The sequence below is a fragment of the Drosophila virilis genome, chromosome 5 (assembly GCF_030788295.1).
Source record: "Drosophila virilis strain 15010-1051.87 chromosome 5, Dvir_AGI_RSII-ME, whole genome shotgun sequence".
Classification (NCBI taxonomy): domain Eukaryota; kingdom Metazoa; phylum Arthropoda; class Insecta; order Diptera; family Drosophilidae; genus Drosophila; species Drosophila virilis.
Genome location: NC_091547.1, coordinates 1,450,836 through 1,475,137, shown reverse-complemented (window position 1 = coordinate 1,475,137; position 24,302 = coordinate 1,450,836). Strand labels below are relative to the sequence as shown.

Here is a 24,302-nt window from a genome sequence, read left to right as displayed (position 1 = left end):
TATCGATACTCTGATATCGATAAATATCGATGTATAATTAGGTTTTTGAGCGTCTTTTAGAATATAAAATACAGCGACAGAAAATTGGGTAAGTGGTTTCTCGCATAGTCGACAGTTTCAGAATAATCCCCATACATACATATATATTTTTTCTCAATACCTTCTCCACTTGAATTTTTCCCGATATATATCGATTAATAGACATTTCAGTGATGCCTTCGAGACTGTAGGCCAGAGTCGCCAACTTTGCTATTTAGTTCCTCGTATTTTTACTCATATTTCGGATGTTTTATGTTTTCGAAACAGGGTATCTAGGCCTAGGGAATTACCGACTGTATTTTGTGTGATTTTTCAGTTGATTTGGCTGCCATTTCGCATTGGTATGAGTGTGGATGCATGAAAATCCTTCGCCAGCTCTGACTTTGATGTGTTTGACATTGTTTTCGTTTTTCGCTTTTCAAATTTCATTGTTTCGTTTTGTCGCTATTCGTTGTTGTTTCCACACGTTTTCCCCAAAGAGCACGTTTCGTTGCAAAGTGTTCAATGCGATTTTGTGTTGCAACAACAACAAGAACGACAGCAACGACAACAACAACAACTACAATAACAACTTCATAGTTTACTTGTTTATGTCAACGACATTGTCAGCTTTTCATTTCATTAAAAAATTTTGTGTCAAATACATTAATATAATTTAAGAGGGCCGCTTATAAAAGGGAGTTACAATTTTGGACATTTATGTATTTAGAATATAATCATAGTCAGGACTAGCAGTAAAGCATTTTTAAAATTTTCTAAAACCATTTCCTATTGAATACTTTCCGATTAAAAATGGATCTTCCATAAAAATTCTAGGAATTAATTATTTGATTTTATCCAGATCAGCAACCGAATTCTCAAACCTTGAGCTTCAGTCTGGTATTATTTTGCCGGGGCTTTTGTTTCCATCTCTTTTCTATAATACATGCATGATGTTAGAGTGAAGATTATTTGAATGACTGTAAGCAGACAGGGTTGATATAATTAATAAGTTGTTAATTCTTGCAGCTTTTGCTAAAACCTGCCTGGTAGGTAAATAGTCAGCAGGCACAAATAGGGAATTATGGAGCTCATAAATATGCCGCACAAAAAAGGACACCCTTTGTTCTATGCAGAAAGGAAACAAAATTAAAGCCAAGAATATAGCACACATATAAATATTTAAATGAGCTCCACTTACTTTCCAATAGCCAAGTATCAGTAATATTCCCGCGACTGTGTGCACTAACGCCAACATAAATGAGATAATGGCCGCATATAAAGGACAATCAGTTGGATCAACTATTTGATCAGAGTTTGTATTCAGATTTCTTGTAGATAGTATTTGTTTTGGTGACTACTTACTAAAATAATAAATTGAGAGTACCAAAAAAAAGATTCCATGTGTTAGAGTCCAAATGCCAAAAAAGAGCGCCTTGGTATCCAGCGGGCAACAGCCGTTTTCAAGACAATCATTGGAGCAGCACATTTTTCAATTATTTTTTTTAGTGTTATATACGAAATTTTAAAAAGACAAAAATGGATATGGATAAAAGATTGAATTGTCAACGCCTACAGGGAAACTGAGGTTTTAATGCCCTGAACCCAAACTCCTCTCCGACATTTTGCTTTTACTTTTGTTAAAACTCGAGCCAAAGTTCTACCTTCAGTATGTTTGGTACCCTGTAAAAAGTGGCATACATCGCTACTTTTATATCGATAAATATCGATTTTATATGCGTTTTTTTTTGCGTCTAAAAAATCCAGCGACAGCAAATCTAAGAAGTGGATTCTCGCATAGTCAAAATAATCCTGATAACATGTCTATTTTATCGATACCGCCCCTATTTGACTTTTATCGATTAATAGACTTTTCAGTCGGGCCTCTGAGACTGCAAGCCAGTCTCCATTTTTTTATGTGGTTTCACATATCTTATACACAAAATTTGAATGTTTGGCGAATGTTTAAGCATTGGTATATGAGAAGTGTTCAATTAGATATGATATTGATACACAACAGTTACAATAACAACTTTATAATTTATTGGTTTACATCAACGACTTTGACAGCTTATAATGTCATTCAAAAATTTTGTGTCAACTACATGAATATAATTGAGCAGGCCTGGTAATTAACTGGAATTTTGTTTACGTACTACAACAATTTTGAATATCTATTAGAATATAAACATAATTAGGACTAGGAGATGCCTGAAAATCAACTATAAAAAGCTATGGTATAAAGTTTTGTAAAAAGTGTCCTATAGATTACTTTCCGCCTAAGATTAAGTTTCTATAGAAATAGGAATTCGATTCCAATTATCTATAAGAACTAAATTTTCCCATTGCATTTTTGTCATCAATTTCCATTTGCTTTCAAATAAATTTGTAATTGTTTGAATTGATTCTGGATCAGCAATCGAAATCATAAACCGGTATCATCATAGTCCGGTATTATTTTGGCATCTCTTTTTTATAATATATGCATGATGTAATAGTAAAGATTATTTGAATGACTGGTAGGTAAATAGATGGCAATAATATATAGGGAATTATGGAGCTCAGAATGATGCCAGCCAAAAACAAGGGTCTCATGTCCTATGCAAAGAAGGAAACAAATTAAAATAATAAAATAGGCACACATAAATGTTTAAATGAGCAACTTACAGCCCCATAGCCAAATAACAAGCATAGTCCACCTGCTAGATGCACCATGGCGCCTATCAATGCCAGAATGGCCCCATATAGTGGACAATTAATTGCAGCAACTATTTTTGTTTAGAGTTTTGTGTTCACATTTTGTAAAGCTGAAACGATTGCAACTTACCAAAAAAGTAAATTGATGCTCCAAAAAAAATTACTCCATGTACGATAGTCCAAATGCTGAAGAACAGCGCCTTGACCTCCAGCGAACAACAGACTTTTTCGAGACAATCATTGGAGCAGCACATTTCTATTAGATTTCGTATTTGTCTAAGTAATATGCTTAATGTTTAAAAAATGAATGCGGATACAAAATATATATGCTATATATGTTTAATGTTAAAAAAATTAATAGGGATACGAAAGAAAGATGGAATTGTCAACGCCTACAGGAAGATTGAGATTTGTATGCTCTGAACACAGTTTAGTTTTTTTGACAGTAGTTGATTTGAATCTCTCAGTTCACTTACAATTGTATAAGAAACTTTGGCACGCTGAAGATTTAATACGTTTCACTATTGCAAATATCTGAGAATATTGAAGCTGAGTTTGATATAAAACATCTTCGAAAATATAGAACATTTTACCAAACAAAAACCTGATTTTCAACAGATCTGTCCTATGGCAGCTATATGATATAGTAGTCCCATCCGGCCGGTTATATATATATATATATATTCTCTCTTCGGATAACTTCTCTGTGCCCTTGTATCTACATCCAATTCTGTTTTTACACGGTAGATTGGCTCCAGAAATATGTTATAGGCTCCTTATATCTAAAACGTATTAAAAATTAGTAAAAAACAAGGATTTTTCATGAATATGTTTATTATATTAAAACAGTTGAAAAACTAAAAAACAGGTGATTCAATTTTAAAGGTAAAAATATTGCAAAAAATATATAAATAAGTGAAGGAGTATAAAATATTTTTTGGCTGAACTTTTAGCTTAGTACGTTAAAATTAAATTTCATGTAATGTCGGAAAAACAAATTTCTTTACTAAAATTTCACCTAAATTTAACATATGAACGTATTTCACAAAAATTGAACTTGACAAAAGATTTTGAATCGTGCTAAATGGCTTAAAATCGTGGAAACACAAATGTAATTTTCTTTTTTTTTTTATTTTCAAACCGTGTTAAATCAAAACCGCGTAAAAACAGAAATACGATGAGAATAGGATGAGGATGGATGCATTTGCCATTTATGCGGGGCCAAGAGTATATTTTTGTGTATATTTGTACTGAAACAAGTCGAAATCCTTGTAACTGACAGCTCGATGTTGAAAACAGGGCATCTCCCAGTCGAGCGAGATGGTTTCGATTTATGAAAACGTTACGAAATATCTGTTCCCTTGCTGAAAGTAATTTATTTCATAATCATGATAATATACACATCTATATGTTCTGCGTAAAATCTGGGTATCTGAATAGTTCTTTAACTGTTGCCGCGTCTTGAAGTTCTTCCCGAATCTCGTCTTTGTGGACGACCTTACTTACAACATACGCCCTGCATACTCATCAGCATATAAACATCTGCTTGTTCTGTTGACGCTCAATACTTTCTTAACTGTTGCTGCGTCTTCACATTTATCCCGGTTTTCGTCCAGTTGGCTTTACTTACAATATACGTTCATACGACATATACGCATAATTCCATACGACCATATACCACATTTATTTGTTTTGTTTAAAATCTCGATACTTCTGTTTGGCCCATTTGCTAGGCTTTTTTCCTTTTTTTTTCAAAATGCATTTTAATCACATTTAAATGGTCCACAATCAAAATCTAAACGTGAACATTTGACCTCTTGTCAGCTTCTCGCAATCGGATTGGTGTTCTTTAGTGCTTCTTTACATTTTCATTTTATAATATCTGCATGCTATGATAATGAAGATGACTTGTATAACTGCAAGCAAGACAAATTAAATATAATAAATAGGTGTCTAATTTTTGGTAACTTTTTCTATAACTTGCTTGGTAGGTAAATTAATCCCACAAACACAAATGGTAATATGGAGCTTAAAATGATGCCAACCAAAAACATAGTACGTTTGTTCTACATAAAAAAAATCATATGTTAGTTAAGGGGCATTCAGATGACTTCGACAATACGAGCTTACCTTCAAAAAGCCCACTAACAAGAGTATTCCAGCAATTAAGTGCACGAGGGCAATTATTAAGAGGCCAGCGCCGATATAAAGAAAAATATCTTCAGCATACAAATATGCTTCAAGGTTTCTATGATCAATTTGCACAGCTGAAATATACATGCCAATATTTACCTATATAACCAAGCATTGCTATTGTAAAAATGATTCCATGTATAAGAGTCCATATGCTGAAGAAGTACGCCTTGCTCCATAGCGAGCAACAGCAGTCGTCGAAACAATCCTCGGGGCAGTAACACATATTTAATTTTCAACTGTAAATTTTTGGAAAAGTTTAAAGTGTAAACGACTTGTTTACCTTAAAAGTTTGTGTTTTGTGAACGTAAACAAAAATTGACATTAAATATGGAATTGTCAACGCCTGCTTAAATTTTGAAAATATTTCAAATTATTGAACAAAAAATTACAAAAGAAAGTAAAAGACGAGCTAAAGTATACCCTGAATCAAATGAAAATGGTTAAACCAATTATATGAAACAAGAGTGCCAGACTAACAGATGTCCTGTACTCAACGGCGAGCTAGCTTCATCTCCCAGCTAACCTCTAAGCTATGTGTTCTTCAATTTTTTTGGCGTTTATAGTCCTATCATTATGACATTTCCAAGGCGTAGAAAAATGTTTTAAACCCAAAGAGCTGAGCTCTAGCGTTAAAAATGAATTTTGTTCAATTATTAAAAGTAAAATAGTCTCGATTTGTATTTACTGTAAGAGAATTTACACTTCAAATTTGGTGCATTAAGCTTTTAAGACTTTTGAGTTATGCTTAGAAAACCAAGTCCTAACATCGAAATTTATCGATGTAATCGAAATATATATTTCAGATATCAAGTCTAAGGCTTCCGAGATCAGGGGGAGAAACGGAACAGGAAATTTTTAAAAGATACGGGGCATTAAAAGATGAATTTGGGGCAGAATAAATTGTTAACACGCATGTGCCACAAAATAATGCGACTGACGAAAATTAACTGAAACTTTATTAAATATGCAGCAGCTCAGTTGGGTATGTGGGCCGGAAACTTGAGCGAAGGCAGCGGCGACAGCGCGCAGAGGGGATATAATGAATGCTGAATGTTTAAGCAGAAAGTCCAGAAAGACCGAGACAAAGGCGAACGCGATGTCGAAAATACAGACGTAGACGATGCGCGTGTAGTGGGGAAGAGGATGGTGGTGTTGTGTTGACTGGAGGTGGAACCTGCGAACCGTGGACTATTGGGATGAGTCTCAGGCCCCAGTCGGGTGGGGGCAGGGAGGCATATTCAAATCTAGGCTAGAACTTTTGCTTAATGCAATAACCGTGTTGGGGCCCAGCCACATGTAAATGGGGAACACGGGCGCGACTGGAGCTACAGGCAGCAATTCCCCAGGAAGTCAAAACAGCGACACATGTGTGTGTGTGAGTGTGTTTGTCTGTGGCACTTACAACGGCAACATTGGACGGCACAATCAAATGCATTGGCCTAAGGATATTTTCGTGTTGGCAACAATGAAAACTGGCAACAGAGACGGCAACAGGAAGCGTGAGCGAGATGCACAGAACAGAGTACGACTTATAGGCTGACAAAGAGGGGAAGAGAGAGAAGGAGAGTGAAAGAGAATGTATGAGAGTATGAATAAGTGGGTGGGGCTTTCAACAACAGCAAATGCTTTCAATTATTAATTTTGTTTTGGTTTTTAAAGTCTCACCCACAAGCTGGCAATTGACTGTTTAACTGAAACCTAACCGAACCCCGTTCTAAACTCCTCTCTCCACTCCTTTCTCTACGCCTGCCACGTGACACATTTGTTATGTTTGTCATATATATATGGGTAAATGGGTCATCTAATAGTTTGTTTGTCTGCAAATTTACTTGGCGCTTATCAACACTGCTGCGAAGCACGCATAAGAGAGTATCCAACACTGACACTTTTCAGCACTGACTCCAATAAGCACTGATGCTAGTGACTAATTTGTAAGACATATTTTTTTATATATCTAACTTATTTTTAGTGGATATTTTAAATTGTTGCCTTTGGATGTATGTTGCTTTTCCTTTTTCAATTTCTTCACCATTCCAATTCCCATCCCGGTTTCCATTCTCCGCGTTCCATTTCACACTCAACTGGAACAATGATAAATGCTTGCCGGCGTTCTACGACCTCTTGTTGTTCGCCTTTCTGGGCTGACTTTTGAATACCCGAGTGAAATCATGAATTATGATCGTTATAGCAATTTCTTGTTAGTCATTTTTGGTGTGTCTTTGTCGCTCTCTATCTCTCTCTCTTGAAAATACCAACTCGTTTTGAAAGTTTAGGCATTTCGTGGCCAGTGTTGGTTAATTGCTGAAGTTGTGCCTTTATGGGCTGGCGCTTGACTTTTGTGAAGCACGCAAAAATGATACACATAAATTGCTTTATGTGCCATAAAATACCTGTAAAGGTATGCGTATGGGTGTGTAAATATTTAATGTTTAAATTTAAAAATATAATTATATTTTGCCGTGGCGCGCGTGCAATCAGCATGATGTCCTGGCTTCCTGCCTCGACTGCCAGCCCTGCTGGCTTCCTGCCAGCTAGTCAGTCAGTCAGTCGGTCTGCCAATTTAATTCGTTTGCATAAATTTTTGGCAAAATGGGGCGGGGATGGTGGCGGGACGGACAGGGGGGCGCCTGCGATTACCGCTGTGTGGGTCACAAAACCGAAGCCCTGCGGCTTTTTTATGCGCCCCACAATGCCAGGCTCTAACCTATGCAAAGTTGACTTCGTTTGTTTTTTATGTTGTTTTCCTTTGCAAAATTCGATTTTAATGTGCCGGCAAATGCCTGAAATATTTGCTGCCATTGCAGCCTGGCCTAGGGTAGGCGGAAAGTGGGTGTTGTTTTGCCTGTGTCTTGGCTGTCCTCCTCTTCTTCTGCTCTGCCCCTCCCCTCGTGGCTGTGACGGGCTGTTGTGCTCTTGTTTTGATTGTCTTGCTTCAAAACAATTTCGGCTATTTGTCTGGGTCTGTGTCTCAGTCGCATGCATAAATAATCAAAGCGAATGCAAATAAACAAAAGCGTTTGCCATCCAGCTTTAAGTAGACTTATATATTATTTCACTTTCGTGTGGCTTTCAAGTAAATGCTGCTGCATAAATAAGCATAATTGCTAATTAAGTTGAATGTGTGGCTTTATGTGTCTTTAACTTGATCAATAATTGAATGACCGATTTGCTTGAATCGTCTTCGTCTGCTTGGCAGGCCCCTCTGAACCCATGTGGAGCCACTGACAAGCGCTGCCCGCCTCCGAGAGCCATAAATCATCATTTATATTATTAACATGGGGATCAAAATGGACAACACAGACAAGCCAAACAACCTAAACACGCACACTTTCATATGCATCTGCTTGTGTGTGTGTGTGTGTGTGTGTGTGTGTGTGTGTGTAAACCGGAAACCAGAGCGACCGCAAATGACAAGGGAATGAAAGTATGTCCGTGTCCGTCTAAAATATGTTGCTTGCAAAAACATCAAACGTTGCCAGGATGAACCGAACCGAGCCGAACGTACGGAACGAATGGAACATTAAAGTGTTGCATATTTATGGGCGCAGCGCGAGAAGCCAGAGCCAAGTGGCAGGCCAAAGCCGTAGCCAAAGAGTCACCCAGCTAACCAGCCAGCCAAAGGCAAATTCGAGTCCGAATAGAACAACCCAATTGAGTGTGCAGTAAACTTATGTCTGCCACAAAACAGTCACGACCACAGTCGCGGTCAATTGTATAGGGCTGGCTTCTGATTGATAGTCCAATTGCATATGTGATTGATAGATCCTAAAATATCGGAAACAAACTAGGTGTGATTGGCATATCTGATTGACTGACTGACTGACTGATTGATTGATGATAACTGCACAGCCCAAACCACATAAAAGTAGTTTTTTAAGATCTAAGGAAACTTAAAGGAGGGGCTGAGGATAATTTCTAACTTGGGAATTTCTTAGAGAACGATTTGACGAAGCTTCACTTTAATTATTTGTTTATTTTCCTTCGGCTTTAATCATTCGAAAATTTTTGTAAGTTCGACAAATGCAGAGAAAATATGTTTAAAATTTAAAATAAATTTTTCTTGTTGCTCTCTCACTTGACATTGTTGCGTGCTATTTTCCAAGTGTCTCAATTTGAGTGCATAATTTTTGCGGCTACTGTTTATATGCGAGAGCCCGTATGCAAAACTAATAAAAAACTCCAACTGACCAGGTTAGCTGGCAGCAGCAGCTCGTGTCGTCGGCTCCTGGCGCGTCTGCCACGTCTGGCTGGCCGGCCAGGCACAACAGACTTTGTGTGCGTGTGTGTGTGTGTGTGATGGACTACGTTGCGAGGTTTGCAGTCTCCAGCTCGCCAGTGCTTTGCATGTTTTATAGCTGTGACCTTAATCCCACCGTGCCCTGTCGTGTCTTCCTATATCTGTGTGTGTGACGTGTGAAGGTGTTTTTGTCTTTAGGGCTACTGTTTGTGCTGGCGCTGAGCTTAAAGGTGAACACACACTCACACACATCCAGGGTGTGAAAGGGTATATGAGCAAGCATTTAAATTATAATAACATTTAGCCATACACATGGAAAGTCAATTATCGATTAGTAAATCGATAAATTTCAATTGTTTTGCAAACCTGTTTGCAATTTTCATCTAGTTTTTCGTTATTTGCATTTGGGGTGCAAAGAGAGAAGGTACGTAAATCCAGGTATATCTCTTATTCGTCCGACTGTCTAGCTGTCTGTCTCTTTGTCTGTCCGCCTATTTAAACGTGTCTCAGACAGTAAAAGAGCAAGAAGAGGGTATAAGTCAAGTCTTTCAGGCAGTTTATGAAATTTATGTATAGTTCAACATCGATAAGTGTTCACATTTCGATAAATCTCAAATTACAGGTAGATTATGATATCTCAATACTGAAAAATCATTTGTAAAACTTTTCCTTTAAAGCTACTTGAGTTCCCGTTTATCCAGATATTTAGCTTTACACATTTAATCCATATTCAAGCTTTGCAGAGCAGTCGATTTGTTATCGATAAACGATAAACTTCTAAATATTTTTCCATACTTTGAACTAATATAGAAGTTGTTCAATATAAAAAGAACTTTCTCTCTTTCACCTGTTTCAGGGTATTTGCAAGTCGAGCTTCTCCCTCAGCATATTTTTCGGCAATTGTTGTTCGACTCCAATTAGACTCTGACAAGGTGCTAGTTGAATTTTAATATCCTTTTCAAATAAATCGATTTCAACAAAAGTGCGGATCGAAGCTAGTTGAAATTGTTGTTGCAACTTCTTGGGTCGTAAGTTAGTTGTTGTTGTTGTTGCTATTGTTGTTGTTGTTGCCTTGGGGCATTGGGGCCTTTGTGCTTTAGGGCAAACATATGTTGGCTGAATTTATTGTTATTGAATGGCCGAGGCCCGAGACTGTCGCTGCGAACACTTGGTGCACCGCACAGGATTGAAGCATTTGAAAGCCACAAAGTTCAAAGCAAGTGGGCAAACATGTTAAATTATGTATATTTTAATCTAGAGCTTATCGCACTCATTAACACCTCGGCCAACAAACTAGTTCGGCAACAGTGCCCCGGGGCCAAAAGGCTTTACAATTTCTCAGAGCAATACACACACAGATAGAGAGAAAGAGAGGGAGAGAGAGAGAGAGAGGGTGACTTTGATGAGCTGCTTTTTATATGCATTTGTATCCGGAGTGAAGTGTGCATAAACTAATAAAGCTTATCTCGCTTGCTTAGCCAAAACAAAATACGGCAGGTGGGGAAAGCACCACTTTCGGCTTGCTCAGTGTGTCAAGGTGATGCCAGAGAAGCAAGCATAACCCGAGAGTAGAGTATGGAAAGCCATTTGAATATACAGCTAAATTCAGCTGGGCCAATAAATGAGAGTCCCTGAATCCTTTGGGCCAGTGGCAATTTGGCCAATATTGGCAATTACCAATTTTCGGCTTAAATTGAAAGCCTTACAATTGCAGCTCAGGCATAAAATGAAATAATGAAACGAGAGTGCAGCAGCTGGCGAGAGTGAGCGAGAGAGACAGAGAGAGAGAGAGAGAGAGAGAGAGAGAGAGAGAGTGCGAGAAAGATAGACACTTGTGCTGCTTCGACAAAATTTTAATTAAAATCCTTTGCCCTCCTGCAGTCGGTGCTTAATTAATTGTACTTTAGCTTTGCGCAGCGAACTGCATTTAATTCTGGCTGTGGAAAACTGCAAATGGATCGTAAAGTCTTCGCACAAGCGTCAGGTTATTACACAGTATAAAAGCATAAAGGATTTGTATGGCTTTAAATTTAAGAAATGTTCGGAATTGAATCGGAATTGGAAAGTGAACAATAACTCGGCTCACAATTTGGCCCTTATCTCCATTTGAATGCTCCCGCTATTGATATAATATGATAAAATATAGAACTCGAACTATCTCTCTCTCTCTTCCCCTTTTTCTCTCCCTCTCTCAGCGCACTAAAGATTTTAACTTCCTATTCAGTCTTAGAGTGAGAGTGTAGTGGAACAGAAACACAACCAGTTCGAGTCCTATATTTCATCCTATCATATCATAGTTTTTGTACCCTGAATTCTTTGAAAATGTGTAAAAATGTTCAAATTAAAAAAAAACATAAACCTATATATATATTATCCTACACCATTGGTCAAAAGAGTCTATGATAGTTATGTCAATATCTCCTACCATTTTCATAGCATCGTTAATTGTCGACTTAAAGAAATTTAGGCATAACTCGAGGATTATTAAAGCTGCTTAGCTAAAACTTGGTATGCAAGTACTCATATAGTATGTTAATCAAATGGAAAAGTAATTGTTCTGCGCTTCAGCTGAGATGCACAGTTTGATAAAAGTTCTGCTAAGAATTTAAGCGCAATTTTTTGCTGTGTAATTTTTATAAAACTGACGCTTGCACGCTTTAAAACCTTTGAACACTGGTTGTGTCTGCAAGGCGTTGAACAACACTTAATCAAACGAAAATGATTAAATTGAATATAGCTGACAACTTTTCTTGAAATCAAAGTTCTTCTTCTTCCACTTTCTGCATTGCATAGATCAAAGTCAAGTGATTTTGCAGTCGCCCGTTGAGATGACAAAGCGCTGCACTTGCTCACATAGATTGCCAGCAAGTGCTCACTTACGCCCAACATGACACGCCCCCAACACACACACACACACACACACACACATACTCACACTTACTAGCAGCTCGCAGGCGGAAAACAAGTGTAAATCAAATAAAACCTAATAAAATATAAAAAAGAAACGCGGTCGCAGCTTGGCCCTGACACAGCCGACAGCAGCACGCACAACACCGCACACACACTAACACACACACACACACACATACACTCCCATACAATGCCCCAGACATTTGAGCAAAACTCAAGGAAAAACACGGGCAAAGCAGCAACAACAAAAAAAAAAAAGGGAAACCGAAACCCAAATGGCAAACGAATTGGAAGTCAGCAATTTTATGTTTTATTGCAATTCTTGGCTTTCATTTTCTGCCGCCCAGCCCGCCCCCAAATTTTACGGCTGCCGTCGCGCCATTTACCTTCGCGCTGCAAGCACCATAAAAGAGGCTGAAGGTGAACATATATGTAGCTGGTACTCTGTGTGCGTGTGTGTGTGTGGGGTTGCGTAGCTGCGAATTCAGATACAGTCATTTACGTGGGGCAATGTGGCAACAAAGGCGAAAACATGGCCCGAAGCCTGGCCTGTAGCGGCTGTTGCCGTCGCCGCGTTGTGGTTGCCACACGCAAGCGAAATCGCTTAAAACCAAAAAAATAAAATAAAATACTCTTTTTTTTTTTAGCTGCTGCTGCTAGAAAACGCGTGCCACCGTCCTGCCACGCCCCTGCCGCCGCCGCCGCCTCAGTTCTGCGCGCATATGTCATAAATGCTCTGGGTCCTGTTTGCCAGGTCCCTGCTCGGGCGCCGTCTACTTTTTTGGGGTTTGGGTTCTCGGCCTGTTTCTGGTTCTATCACAAGTACGGGGTTGCAAAAACGAAATGGAAAATGGGTTTTTTTTTGCGGCAAGTGCAGTGCAATTGTGTGGCCTTTATAGATAGGGTGTGCGTGTGTGTCTTTCGTGTAGGTATTCATGCGTGCCTGTTTGCCCTGCGCTTAGGCCTCTCTCTGTATACATATATTAAAATGATATGATATCGATGTGTTTTATGCATTACAATTGCCTATTCGTAGTTTGGGGCGTGTGGTTCGTGCCGCAAATTGTTTTGTAGCAGGCATAAATCATGGAAAATTGCTGTGCTCGCATAATTTATAGTCCCTTAAAGTATGTTAGCCCATATTGATATCCGCACATTTCTTTAATCGAATGCTTATTGTCAGGTATTGCCTCAGACAGTCAAAACTTTCAATCAGTTTACTAATTGCAATTTCGCCACATTTATGAACTCGAAAAGCAGCAGCAAATCCCTCACGCCAAGCCCATAAAACTTGAACGTAAGCACTTCTCTGTGGCATGGCCATTATAATGCATTAGACATAAACGCCGTTTCATGGACTATCTGCCTGGCCTCTAGCCCGCCGCCTCTGACCCCGACACTGTCTAATTGCCAGTGCTGCCAACTTTCACACAATGAATGGCGTGCGCCTGGGCATAAGACGCCTGGGCCGAGACTGAGACCGAGACCGAGACCGAGACCGAGCCCAAACTCGAACTCGAACTCGTATCCGTACTGAAACCTAAAACTCAATTCAAAGCCAAACTCAAACTGGGAACTTCAGCGAGCTGCCAGGCAATAAATCATTGCGATGGCTGCCAAGCTGCAACATCATTGAACATTAAAATAATTGCAATGCGAAAGTTGTCGTTGTTGCAGTTGTTTGTTGTTGTTGTTGTTGTTGCTGCTGGCTCCTCGGTCAGCACATGCCACACAGCGCGCACTTCATGTTCATTAATGATAATTAAAAAAGTTTTGCCAATAAAAATTTGCTATGCCGACTTCAATTTGTTTAACAACTGCAATGAAAGTGTACAAGGTGTACGTATATATATATATATATATATATATATATGTGTGTGTGTAAGATAATGTGTTAAGTGGTCAAGGAATTAAAGTAGTTTTAAATAGAAAATCTACTCAACTTAATCTCGCAACATTCAACAAAGCCTAAATAAGCGGAATGCGACTATTGAAAAGCAGTTTGAAATGGGCATAAAACAAATTTCAAAGGGTTTTGAAAAGAATACAAATTTGTTTTAGTAGTTAAACTGAAATCCTTTTACATATTTGTTCAAGAAAATTTACTTAGATGTTGAAAATGTAACCATAAATAGAACTCAAATACTTGAATAGCGCTTTGAAATGGGCTTCAAATGGGCTTTAAAATATAAGAAAAGACTACAAGTTTGCTTTAATAATAAAGCAGAACTGCTTTAAATTACTTCTGATAAAGAAAATGTCCTTAACTATAACGCTTAAGGATACATAACAATTTAATTAAATACTCGTTATATGACTGCTGAAAATCAGTAGTAAAAAAGTGGTTTAAAGAAGATTTAAAACACTTTTTTACAATAAAATCGGAATTTCTTGTAGCTGCTTGGCTGAGCTTTGAAGCGGGTTTTGGACATTTATTTATATAGTTCCCGTTGAATCTATGTAAGTTCAATCTGTTAATGGAATATGGAATTTTACAATTAGAGCTTACAAACTTGTATTGTAATCGTTGCAAAGCTATAATCAAAGGTGGTTTGAAACAGGTTTTAAACATTTTTGATACGCCATAAATAAGTATTAACTATTAAATAGAATCTGAATTGTTTGAATCTATTCACTGACTAGGAAAATATATTTAATAATAATGATAGTGTAATATTGTAATAGTGTACATGTGCCGTAAATACTTGTTTTTGTAATTGTTTGCATGCGGCTTTAAAATGGGTTTAAAACAGTTTGAAATATTAATTTATATTTTCTTCATTGCATCTTAATTAGTTCAAGCTGTGTGACAATTGTAAAATTGTCTACCTATGAAATACTACAATTAGTACTTGGATTGTGTTCTCATTGGTGCATATTATTTTAAAGCAGGGGCTTAAGACTGGGTTTTAAAAGGGGTTTAAGACTGGTTAAAGCTGAATTATTTGTGATGCGATGTTTGCCAAGAGGTTTTAATGGAAACCAAACCAGATTTGATTTCGATTTAGTCACTTGGCTCAAGTACTGAGGTAAACCACTTGTGAACCGGTTCAGGCATGCGGTTCAAAACTGAGTTAAACAATATGCAAAGTCAAATTCAATTGGCAGCAAATTAGTGAGAATATTCATGGCATCAGTCGAGCCCTAAGAACTCTATAAATATGTATGAGGCGTTGTGGCATGTTCAAGTTGCAGCAGCAGCAGCAGCATCTGTGTGGGTGTTTGTGTGTGTGTGCTTTGCGGTCTCTGTTTAATATTCTGCACGTATTTTTAACAAGCTTGTTGCTCAATTTTGCAGCTAAACTGCAGACAGACAGCTGCAGCCGTAGCACATCAGCATCCACAAATGTGGGCCTCGGCTGAGCTCGTCTTTAAGCCCAACTGAAAGTCGAATTGATGTCGAGTCTTAGGCATTTCGATAGGCAGCTCACAAAAGTTGCACATAGATTGCAAAGTCATAATTCACATTTGCCCGCTCGAAAGTAGGCAAAACAAAAATGGATGGCCAGCACACGACTTGCCAGATGCGGCTGCCACATGCTGCTGCTGCCACATTCTGCTGCTGCTGCTGTGCAAAATGTAAACAAACATTTGGCCACACACCAACACACACGCAGACACACGAACACACACACACACACACACACACACATGAAGTCGGTGACTGGAAGGCGCTGTCGTTGCACGTGCAACACAATGCGCCGACTCACCAAAATGTGCGTCGGTTCTGTTGAATTCTGTTTTTCGGCTTTCCATTAAAGTCAAGTTCGCATTCTGTTTGGCCAGCTTTGGCAGTCAGTTCGTACGCGTCGCTGCAGCAGCTACCACGTGCCGCAATTTGTCAAGCCCAGCTAAATATGATTTTTTGCGAAATCGCTTCCTGCCACAAATTTATGCGTTAAACGCGTGAGATTACGCATACGTCGCGTAAGCCAAATATTATCAACTTGTTGTGCGTGTAGGAGAGAAAGTGTGTGTGTGTGTGTATCGGCTTGCCACTTGCCACACGTAATGGCTTTGACATTGACAGCACGCTAGACCGCGTACCGTGTAAATAATCAGTTTTTGTTGCCTGCTTTTAGCATAATTAAGACTGCAACTGCAGCTGCCACACGGCAACTGCGGCAGTGAGTGAAAGTTAGCAGCAGCAGCGGCCACCAAAGGAAAAGAATACAAAACAAAACAAAGTTTTTTTTTTTGGTTTTTTTTTTGCTGCTGCAAGCTCTCGCGAGACTTAAAGTCCTTTGCCGGCCTGGACTGCATTTTGAGGTAAGTTTAATTGAGCTGTGGCCGGGGGCAAGCTGCAGCAACAGCACTTAACTGTCTTTCCGCTGGCCACCTTTTGCCACCTTTGGCCAGCTTGGCAGCTTGTTTATATAGTTAGTTAATTGAAGCCGACAGATTTTGCCCCAAAAAAAGCCGGCAACTGGCAAAAGTTTAATTGAATATTGCGTTAAGCTGAAGGCTTAGTGTCCAGCTGCTTAGAAATCCGACACACATGTTTTTCTATAACTCAATATATTTTCCTATTTGGGCGCTTGCTCTGCTATCATATTGCATGAATCACAAATTTTTAAATCGTTTAAATTTAAATTTTAATTGTATTTTCACTTGGAGTACTTGTTGGATTTATTCTAAGACTTATACAGAAACTTTTGCGACTTCAAATAATTAGCTTTCGGTTTTATAACCTGGTTTATGATAGTCAAAGTATTTCAAAAAAATTAATATATATATATATATATTTTCGATTTGGGTGCATTTGACTTTCCTTTATGTGTTTCTATGCAAACTAGAGCATAAAGCTTTGTTGATAAAAACCGGGCTTAGGTTCGTCGCTCAGCTCTAAGAATTTTATAAATAGGTATCAATCTATTGGACCGAAGTGATATTGCTACAGGAGATATCTGAGGTAAAAGGAGTTTTTGTATGAAAAACTTGTTTGCTGCTCGAAAAATTCATGATGAAACTTGGCAATAAAAGGCTGCTCTTCAAATTAGCACAAAATCCTATCAATATCTTTCTACTATATCATATATTAACCATAGGAGTTATCGGTTCAAATTTTAGTTTTCTATCGAATATCTCCTCTATTATCCAAGCTGTCGATAAACAACTCAACAGTCACGAGCATTTATAGTTCTTATCAAAAAGAGACAACTATATATTTACATAGGAACAGTCGACCGGAAGCGATATATATGTATATTTTTTAAAATAAATAGTTGTGCTGCTAGGCGCATTTGATCCGTGACACCCCCAAGTATAATTGTTTAGACTAATCCTTGGTCTGGGTTAAAATCTGTCAGCAGAGTCTATTTCCAGGCATCTGTCAGAGGCAGAACGTTAACTGAGATGATCTTGCCGCAAGTAAACAAAGTCTAAATGGCTTAAACGCTTTTAGCTGATGACTGATGGCCGTGCTTTTGGCCAATGTTGATTTTTCGATTGAGTTCTGGCTCGAAAAGCGTTGCCCACATTTCCACGGCCTTGCGCTTAGTTACACCAAAAAAAAAAATAAAAAGTTTTCAAGTGGTTCAAGCAAAAAGCATGGAATTAAATTAAAAAAACACACGAAACGGCAAAGTACGGAACAAAATAAAATAAAAGTAAAGTAAAAGGAAAGATGGAAATAAAAGAGGGCTACAAATTCAATTTAAAGGTTGGGCTGAGGTGGTCGGTGGGCGGGGCAGGCAAATGGCACTCGGCCTAGACGCCACGCACAATAGTTAAGCGGAAATGAAGGTCCCTGGGGCCCGACAGCCGCCATATGGAAGTGTGTCAAAGCATTGAAGGAATCAATCGAAGACAGCCCCGAGCCATAAAATTGGGGTCGAGCTCAGCTAGTGGAGTGGGAGGGGTGGTAAAAATAAAGAACGAAATCGAAATGGAACTCAAGCAAAAACTACTTTGTTTGCGATTAGCACTTGGCCGGCTTTTGCGGCGGGGCTGGGGAGAGCGTCACTTGGCTGCCTTGAGGCACAAGGCACGAGGCAGAGGGGGTGGGATGGCGAAACGAAATGTGTGTCAATATATTGATTGAATAATGGTCTACATATTGACAAACAACTCAAAAGGCACTCGACACGCGACACTCACAGATCTCAGAACCCAAACCAGACGCAGACGCTCCGACTTGACAGCTATTGACGGGCGACTAGAGAGCTCACGATTGAGTTAGGATAGATGACAGGCCTAGAGGGCAGGGCAAAGCACTTTGGCACAGAGGAAACAGGAACAGGAACTCGTACTGTGAATATGTCGAGTTGGCAAATGCAAAATAAGGAGCAGGAGCGGCAGCAACGGCAGCAGTTGGGGAAGGACATCAAAAGGCATTTCGAGGGCGTCATCAATGCAAAGCAGCTCACAAGATGAAGATGTCGAGATGGAGATGTAGATGGAGATGGAGATGGAGATGGAGATGGAGATGACGTTGAAGATGTCGTTCAAGCGGGAGCAGCTGGAGCATAGGGCATCCCAGCGTCGTGGGTGGAACACGTGTTCCTTTAATTAGATAAAGTTTGTTTGCATTACAAACATACTGGCAGCAATTTGCCAGCTGAATGTGGCACAAACGCTGTCAATGGCAACGCCTGGCAACAACTTTTCCCATAGCTGAATTCCCGAGCGGAAAAAAGTTTGAGCCCTGGACACGGCCGTCGCCCCCGTCCGATTGACAAACGCACGTCTAGTCAAATAAATAAATATAAAAAAGATAAAATACAAATAGAAATAGAAAATAAAAAAAAAATATATATATAATGCAAAAATGCTTGCGCTCAGTAAAATATATTTACGTAAATAATTGAATTTTCCGCGCAGCAGCTACACAATTTTTTTTTTTTTTGCTCATTTGCGTGACATTTGCACAGCACGTGGAGTTTTTCTCCAGACAGTTTTCCTGTGCCAGAACTTTGCCTCGAAATATTTGTTGTATTTGATTTGCTTTTTATTTTTCCGACTTTTTCTTTTTTCTATTTATTTGCTTTTATGATTTACAGCATTAATTTCGCTCGTAGCTGTTTTCCGCGCCAAATTGCGGCGCTTGTTGAAGAAAATCTTTTATGGAATTTTCTTTAAAATGCGCTGAAATCTTTCTGACAGCCCCGTGAATTGTGAGCACCTGAATATGATGGAGTCGGGAGTGTTCTATTTCTAAAGAACGATATGCTTCCCTTAAATAAAAGCCAACGTGGCTTCATGTAATTTGGGCCACTTCTTGTTTAAATATTTACAAGACACTCAGCGAATTGCTTGAGTAACATGCATAAAATTCATTATGTTTTTGAACTCTTGAATGAAGCATAAAAGAGCTTGGTTTAAGTTCGACATACGAGTCATAAACTAATATATAACTCTCTCAAAGAAAACAGTTTCTTGAATAAAGTGCTTAGAACTAAAGCGTCTTTTAAGAGAGACTTCTGCAATTAAGCACTTTATGCTTGGTTTAAGAAACTTTAAACTTGGCCGTATTTTACCACAAAGCTCTAGGTCTTTTCTCTCAGTACTATATTTATGTTTTTGACTTTATATTTTGATACTTTCGGCATAAGCAAAGATATTAATATTCATTTTAATTCTTATTGTAAGTTATTTCGAGCTTGTTTCGATTTTGACAGCGTTTCTAATTACTTAGTTTCCTTCATGGCATAATCCAAGTTAATTCTTAATAATAATTGCATCAGCTAATTAAATGAATTAAAAATATAAATAATCAGAAATTTTAGTTCTCAGCTTAAGAAATTTCGAGCTCAATTCTATTCAGACAACTTTTCCACTAAGTTTTCTTTTGGCTTATCTTTTCTCTGAGTGTGGGCATAATCCAAGTTTGTTCTTCATTTAATTTACGTCAAACCCAATCTAATCCCCAAGTTAATTAAATAAATTAAAATAATCAATCCCAGGCGCGCATGTCTTAAGCTTCAACTAAAACCCAGGCAATGCCGGGCATTATTTGCTATTGCAATATATAAGATTACGTTTTTTTTTTCCATAAGTTTTCGCATTTGCTGCTATAAATGGCACAAAGAAAATGCCGCATGGAAAATTGTGAAAATTTCAAGGCTTTCGACACTTTGTTTGCATTGTGCGAGGCGCAAACTTGTTGTTAATTAAAAGCTCACAAAAGTAGGTAACATGCATATAACAAGTCTTATACACACACTCAAACACACACACACACACACACACACTCAAACACACACACACACAATTGTTGCACATATTAATTTGTGTGCTGGCTTTGAACGTGGGGCCGTCTTTTGTGCTGCCTTTCGCTGGGCGCCTTTCTTCATTTTGGCCAACCGACAACAATGGCAATGACAACAATGAAGGCCAGCAATGCACATAAACTTGGTGAGCAACAACAACAGCAACAACGATAACAATTGCAACAACAAGAGCAACAATTGCCGAACCACAGAAACAGAATAAAACACACTAACACAAATCTTTATTTAAGCATAACAAAAACATCGGCCTCAATGGCGGCAAACTCCAAATACCAAGAAGCACAAAAAACTGCGGAAGTGAAAAAAAAAATAAATAAATTAGAGCAGCAAAGCGCCTCAGGATATGCAACACATAAAACTTTAGTCCCAGAGCCTCGGCCAAGAGCCAGGTTTTCACGCTGGCCCTTCACATGATAAGTGCCGGGAACTTAATCTTTCGGAAAGTTCAATCACATTATCCTGATGCGCTAATTATCTTTATATGGCACGCCAATGTGGCTTCCACTTGGCATAGAGTATAGAGACTCTTACTTTTAGTCTTACATTTTCTTTTAACTTTCAGACTTTGTGCTTAGATAACAACTTTTTTTGAATGAGGTTTTAATATATAAACTTTCCTGGACTTAAAAGTAAAATGGACTTAAAATGTTAGTTGTCAATTTGAGGAATCTAATTTAAATGAAATGTTGCCTTGTTTGGGACTTGGACTTTTAAAATTTGAGGATTTTATGTATTGCCACAAGTTTTTAATAATTAATAAGCAGTTGTTACCCGGCTTTGCCCGGTCCAAGTTTAAATATTAACGTTTTTTGAGGGAGAAAACAGAGATAGAATAAACTAGCGAGCTAGAGACCGAGAGAGAGAAAGAAATAGAGGAATACAAAGATAGTCAAATAAAGAGAGATGAAGTAAAAGTGAAATTGAGAGACAAAGAGAAAGAGACGAAAATAAAGAGATAGAGAGCGAAATAGATAGACAGAACGCGAGAGGGAAAATAGGGAATTAGCGAGAGTGAAAAGAGGGAGAGAAAGATAGAGAGATACAGTTAAATAGAATGAAAGAGAGTGGGTGACAGCTAGATAGAGAGAGGGACATAAAGTGAGAGAAAGAGAGAGAAAGAGAGAGAGAGAGAGAGAGAGAGAGAGAGAGAGAGAGAGAGAGTGAGGGACATAGATAACAAGAGAGAGAATGAAGTGAGATAGAGATAGAGATAGAGATAGATAGAGATAGAGATAGAGATAGAGAGAGAGAGAGAGAGAGAGAGATAGAGAGAGAGAGAGAGATAGAGAGAGAGAGAGAGAGATTTAAAGACGGAAAGTGAAATAGAAAGAGAGAGAAAGACTGTGATGAAGAGTGAAGCATAAAATATAAAGAGAGAGAGAGACAGAAAGAACAATATTGACACATCCTAAATTTAAATCTACAAACTTTTTTTTATTCATTTATTTTTAATATTTGTTGAGCATCTCTTAAACACTTTTTGACGGAAAAATATTTAACATTTTTATATGTATTTTTCGTGTTATTCAAAAATTCGTATCGCTGAAATGAATCTAACCAGCTAGGTCGGGTTTTTCGAGCTGTGCTTCAAAAATGATCATGAAATGCGCCGCATAAACGTTGTGCAGTGAATGTTGCTGCCGCCTCTGCTATTACTGTTGCTGCAGTAACTGCCGTTGCTGCTGCTGTTGCTGCCGCTGCTGCTGCTGCTGCATGAATGGCAGGCAACAACAAGGACAACAATCGGAGCTAGAAGAGCAGCTGGAACGGCACCCAATGGCTTCAAGTGACGTCTATGGGCAACCATTTCCGTTTCAATGTCTGCCCGTTTAGTCCGATGGCTGTTAAGCCATTTTCTGTGCCAGTTTTTCGCCCACCTCCTCCTCCTCCCACCGGGACCAAAGAATCCAGCACGCAGCCAGCCTGGGCTAGAATACCCAATTCAGTATCCAGAAATTGGCAGTCAACTTTAAACTTGGCTGAAAGAGTTTCTCTCTCTAATGCGAATAACCGAATGAGACGCAGCCTATATACCAACTATTTACGTATGTGTGTGTGTGTGTGTGTGTGTGTGTGTGTGGCAAAGTTTTTTTTGTTGGGAAAGGGAGCGGGGGACGATGCGGGGTTAGGGGCATCGCCCACGGGCCTAGAGAGGCTGCCAAAAAGTTTTGCGTCGCAAACTTTTCTGCATATATTTTGGCCACAAAACGGAAGCTTGTTTTCCATGTTTCGTGTCTTTTGGCGTATTTCGTTTCGTTTTGCTTAACAGTTTTCATTTTTCTTTTATGCATTTTCCTGTTTTTTTTTCGGCATTTTTAAATGCTTTAATCGCAATTTATCAAATTGGAAAATAAAAGGGCACGGCCGTACAAAGTTGGGGCTGAGCGTTTAATTTGTCAGAAATTCGCTTAGGTTAAAGTTTTTCGCAATTTACAGTTAGACTTTTCTCATACCGTTTGATTTTATCACTTGCAGGGGCTTCGGGCTCAGCATGCGGCCAACAGACACCGCCCGTCGCAAGTAGCCTAAACTGTAAGCGATGTCCAGACAGCAGACATGTCCATGTCGGAACGGAACACGCCCAGCCATGGGGCAACGGAGACGCCCTCGCATCATCGCCAGCTGCGGCCGCCGGACGTTGAGGCGGCGCTCTCCTCAATGCTCTGGACGCCCTATGAGCGCAGCACGCCCACGGCCAGCTCCTCGGATGAGGAGGACGACGATGAGCGGCTCAATCGCAAGCTACGCAAATCACACAGCAGCTACGAGACGAGCGGGAGCTGCAGCAGGTCTGCCCTGAGCCATTTAGCACCACTGACCCCACTGACACCGATAGCACCACCTGCAGCCGCAGCAGGAGTCGTTGCTCTTCCCGTGCCTTTTCCCAGTTTTAGTTGCGCCTTTGAGGCGGGCAAGACGAGCCGGAGCCGGAATCGCTACTCATATCCAAGCTACTATGGCAGTCCGGCGCACACACTCACCCAATGGTGTTCCTCGGCGGCCACGGCCATCAAGGAGCCGCCCTCGTACGAATCCCTCTACGAGGCGAGCGTCTCCGGCGTGGGCGCGGCCAGGGCAAGCTTGGCTCCCGTCCAGCCGAACAATCTACAATGTGATAGATCGCAACGATCCCCAGCAACAACAACTAAACACGATGACGATGATGATGATGACAATGATGATAATGATGATGATCAACCCAAACTAACGGCAAATGTTCCCGCTGAGCGTTTGGTGCGCTCCTTCACAGACGATTATATATCGCAGGTAAGTAAAGGTTGCTTTCGATACATATCGATAAATGTTTGTGGAGGGGCAGAGAAAAACGGGAAGCTTATATAATGAAAAGGAATTACGCAAGAAATTCAAGCAAAGCAGGAGACAACTTCGACCTCATGAAGTGTATATACAGATATATATTGCTGATCTTGAATATATGTCCGTGCTTGTCCGTCTGTTGCTAAGCAACAGTTTTCAAGGCTTTCTGTATTATTTATTTCGGTTAGATCGGACCACTATATCATATAGATGCTCGACTAAGAATTAACTTCTGTTACGAAGAGCCTCCCTGGCATTTACGAATTTTTACATACGGCATAGAGAAGAATCGATTGAATTATGGGTACAATTTTTCAAGGTATCTGCAATTACAAGCCTCCAAATTGTTCTTATATATCCCCTATCCCCTTATCATCTATATTATTAGGCATCTTTAGTCAATCAATGGGAAGATAAACATAAGAAAAACATAAGAAAAAAACATTTCTAAGGGTCTTTTTTCATGTTATTCTTTTACGCATTAGGGCCTCGAACCCGGATCCTCATTGTCAGTTGTTATTTGAATCAAATCAGGGTCATTTAACTGTTCTTTCCGCTACACCCTATAATAATGGGTATTATCTGTATTATCGATTTATGTACATAGCATATATATATGTACACAGCGCTGGTGTCTGCGCGGCGCCTCATAAAATTGTCACCTTGGTGGCGCAATAGCCCTCGCACTCCACGCA

General features: G+C 39.3%; 1 protein-coding gene and 2 non-coding genes across 5 annotated transcripts in view; 1 reads left to right on the top strand and 2 right to left on the bottom strand.

The window, feature by feature from the left end:
- Positions 1 to 960: 960 nt before the first annotated feature.
- Positions 961 to 3,323, bottom strand: LOC26530758 (uncharacterized). Its single transcript, XR_011417003.1, has 7 exons — positions 3,309 to 3,323; positions 2,846 to 3,249; positions 2,686 to 2,786; positions 1,384 to 2,616; positions 1,220 to 1,320; positions 1,065 to 1,146; positions 961 to 998 (listed from the first exon to the last, which is right to left on the bottom strand). It is a non-coding gene; the product is annotated as an uncharacterized protein (transcript).
- A 748-nt stretch (positions 3,324 to 4,071) lies between these two features.
- Positions 4,072 to 5,217, bottom strand: LOC26531875 (uncharacterized). The gene is made up of 4 exons (XR_011417005.1): positions 5,008 to 5,217; positions 4,846 to 4,952; positions 4,700 to 4,781; positions 4,072 to 4,631 (listed from the first exon to the last, which is right to left on the bottom strand). It is a non-coding gene; the product is annotated as an uncharacterized protein (transcript).
- A 10,653-nt stretch (positions 5,218 to 15,870) lies between these two features.
- The window catches only part of LOC6635935 (probable serine/threonine-protein kinase DDB_G0282963), a 51,943-nt gene continuing 43,511 nt past the window's right edge, over positions 15,871 to 24,302 (top strand). Inside the window, exons 1-2 of one of the 3 annotated variants that reach the window (XM_070209783.1) lie at positions 15,871 to 16,327; positions 22,765 to 23,556. In XM_070209783.1, coding sequence (XP_070065884.1) covers positions 22,846 to 23,556 — 711 coding nt within the window. In that variant the 5' untranslated portion in view covers positions 15,871 to 16,327; positions 22,765 to 22,845. Of the gene's footprint in view, positions 16,328 to 22,316; positions 22,335 to 22,764; positions 23,557 to 24,302 lie in introns of those variants that run through there. The other 2 variants (XM_015168741.3, XM_002059338.4) reach the window with 2 other exon arrangements.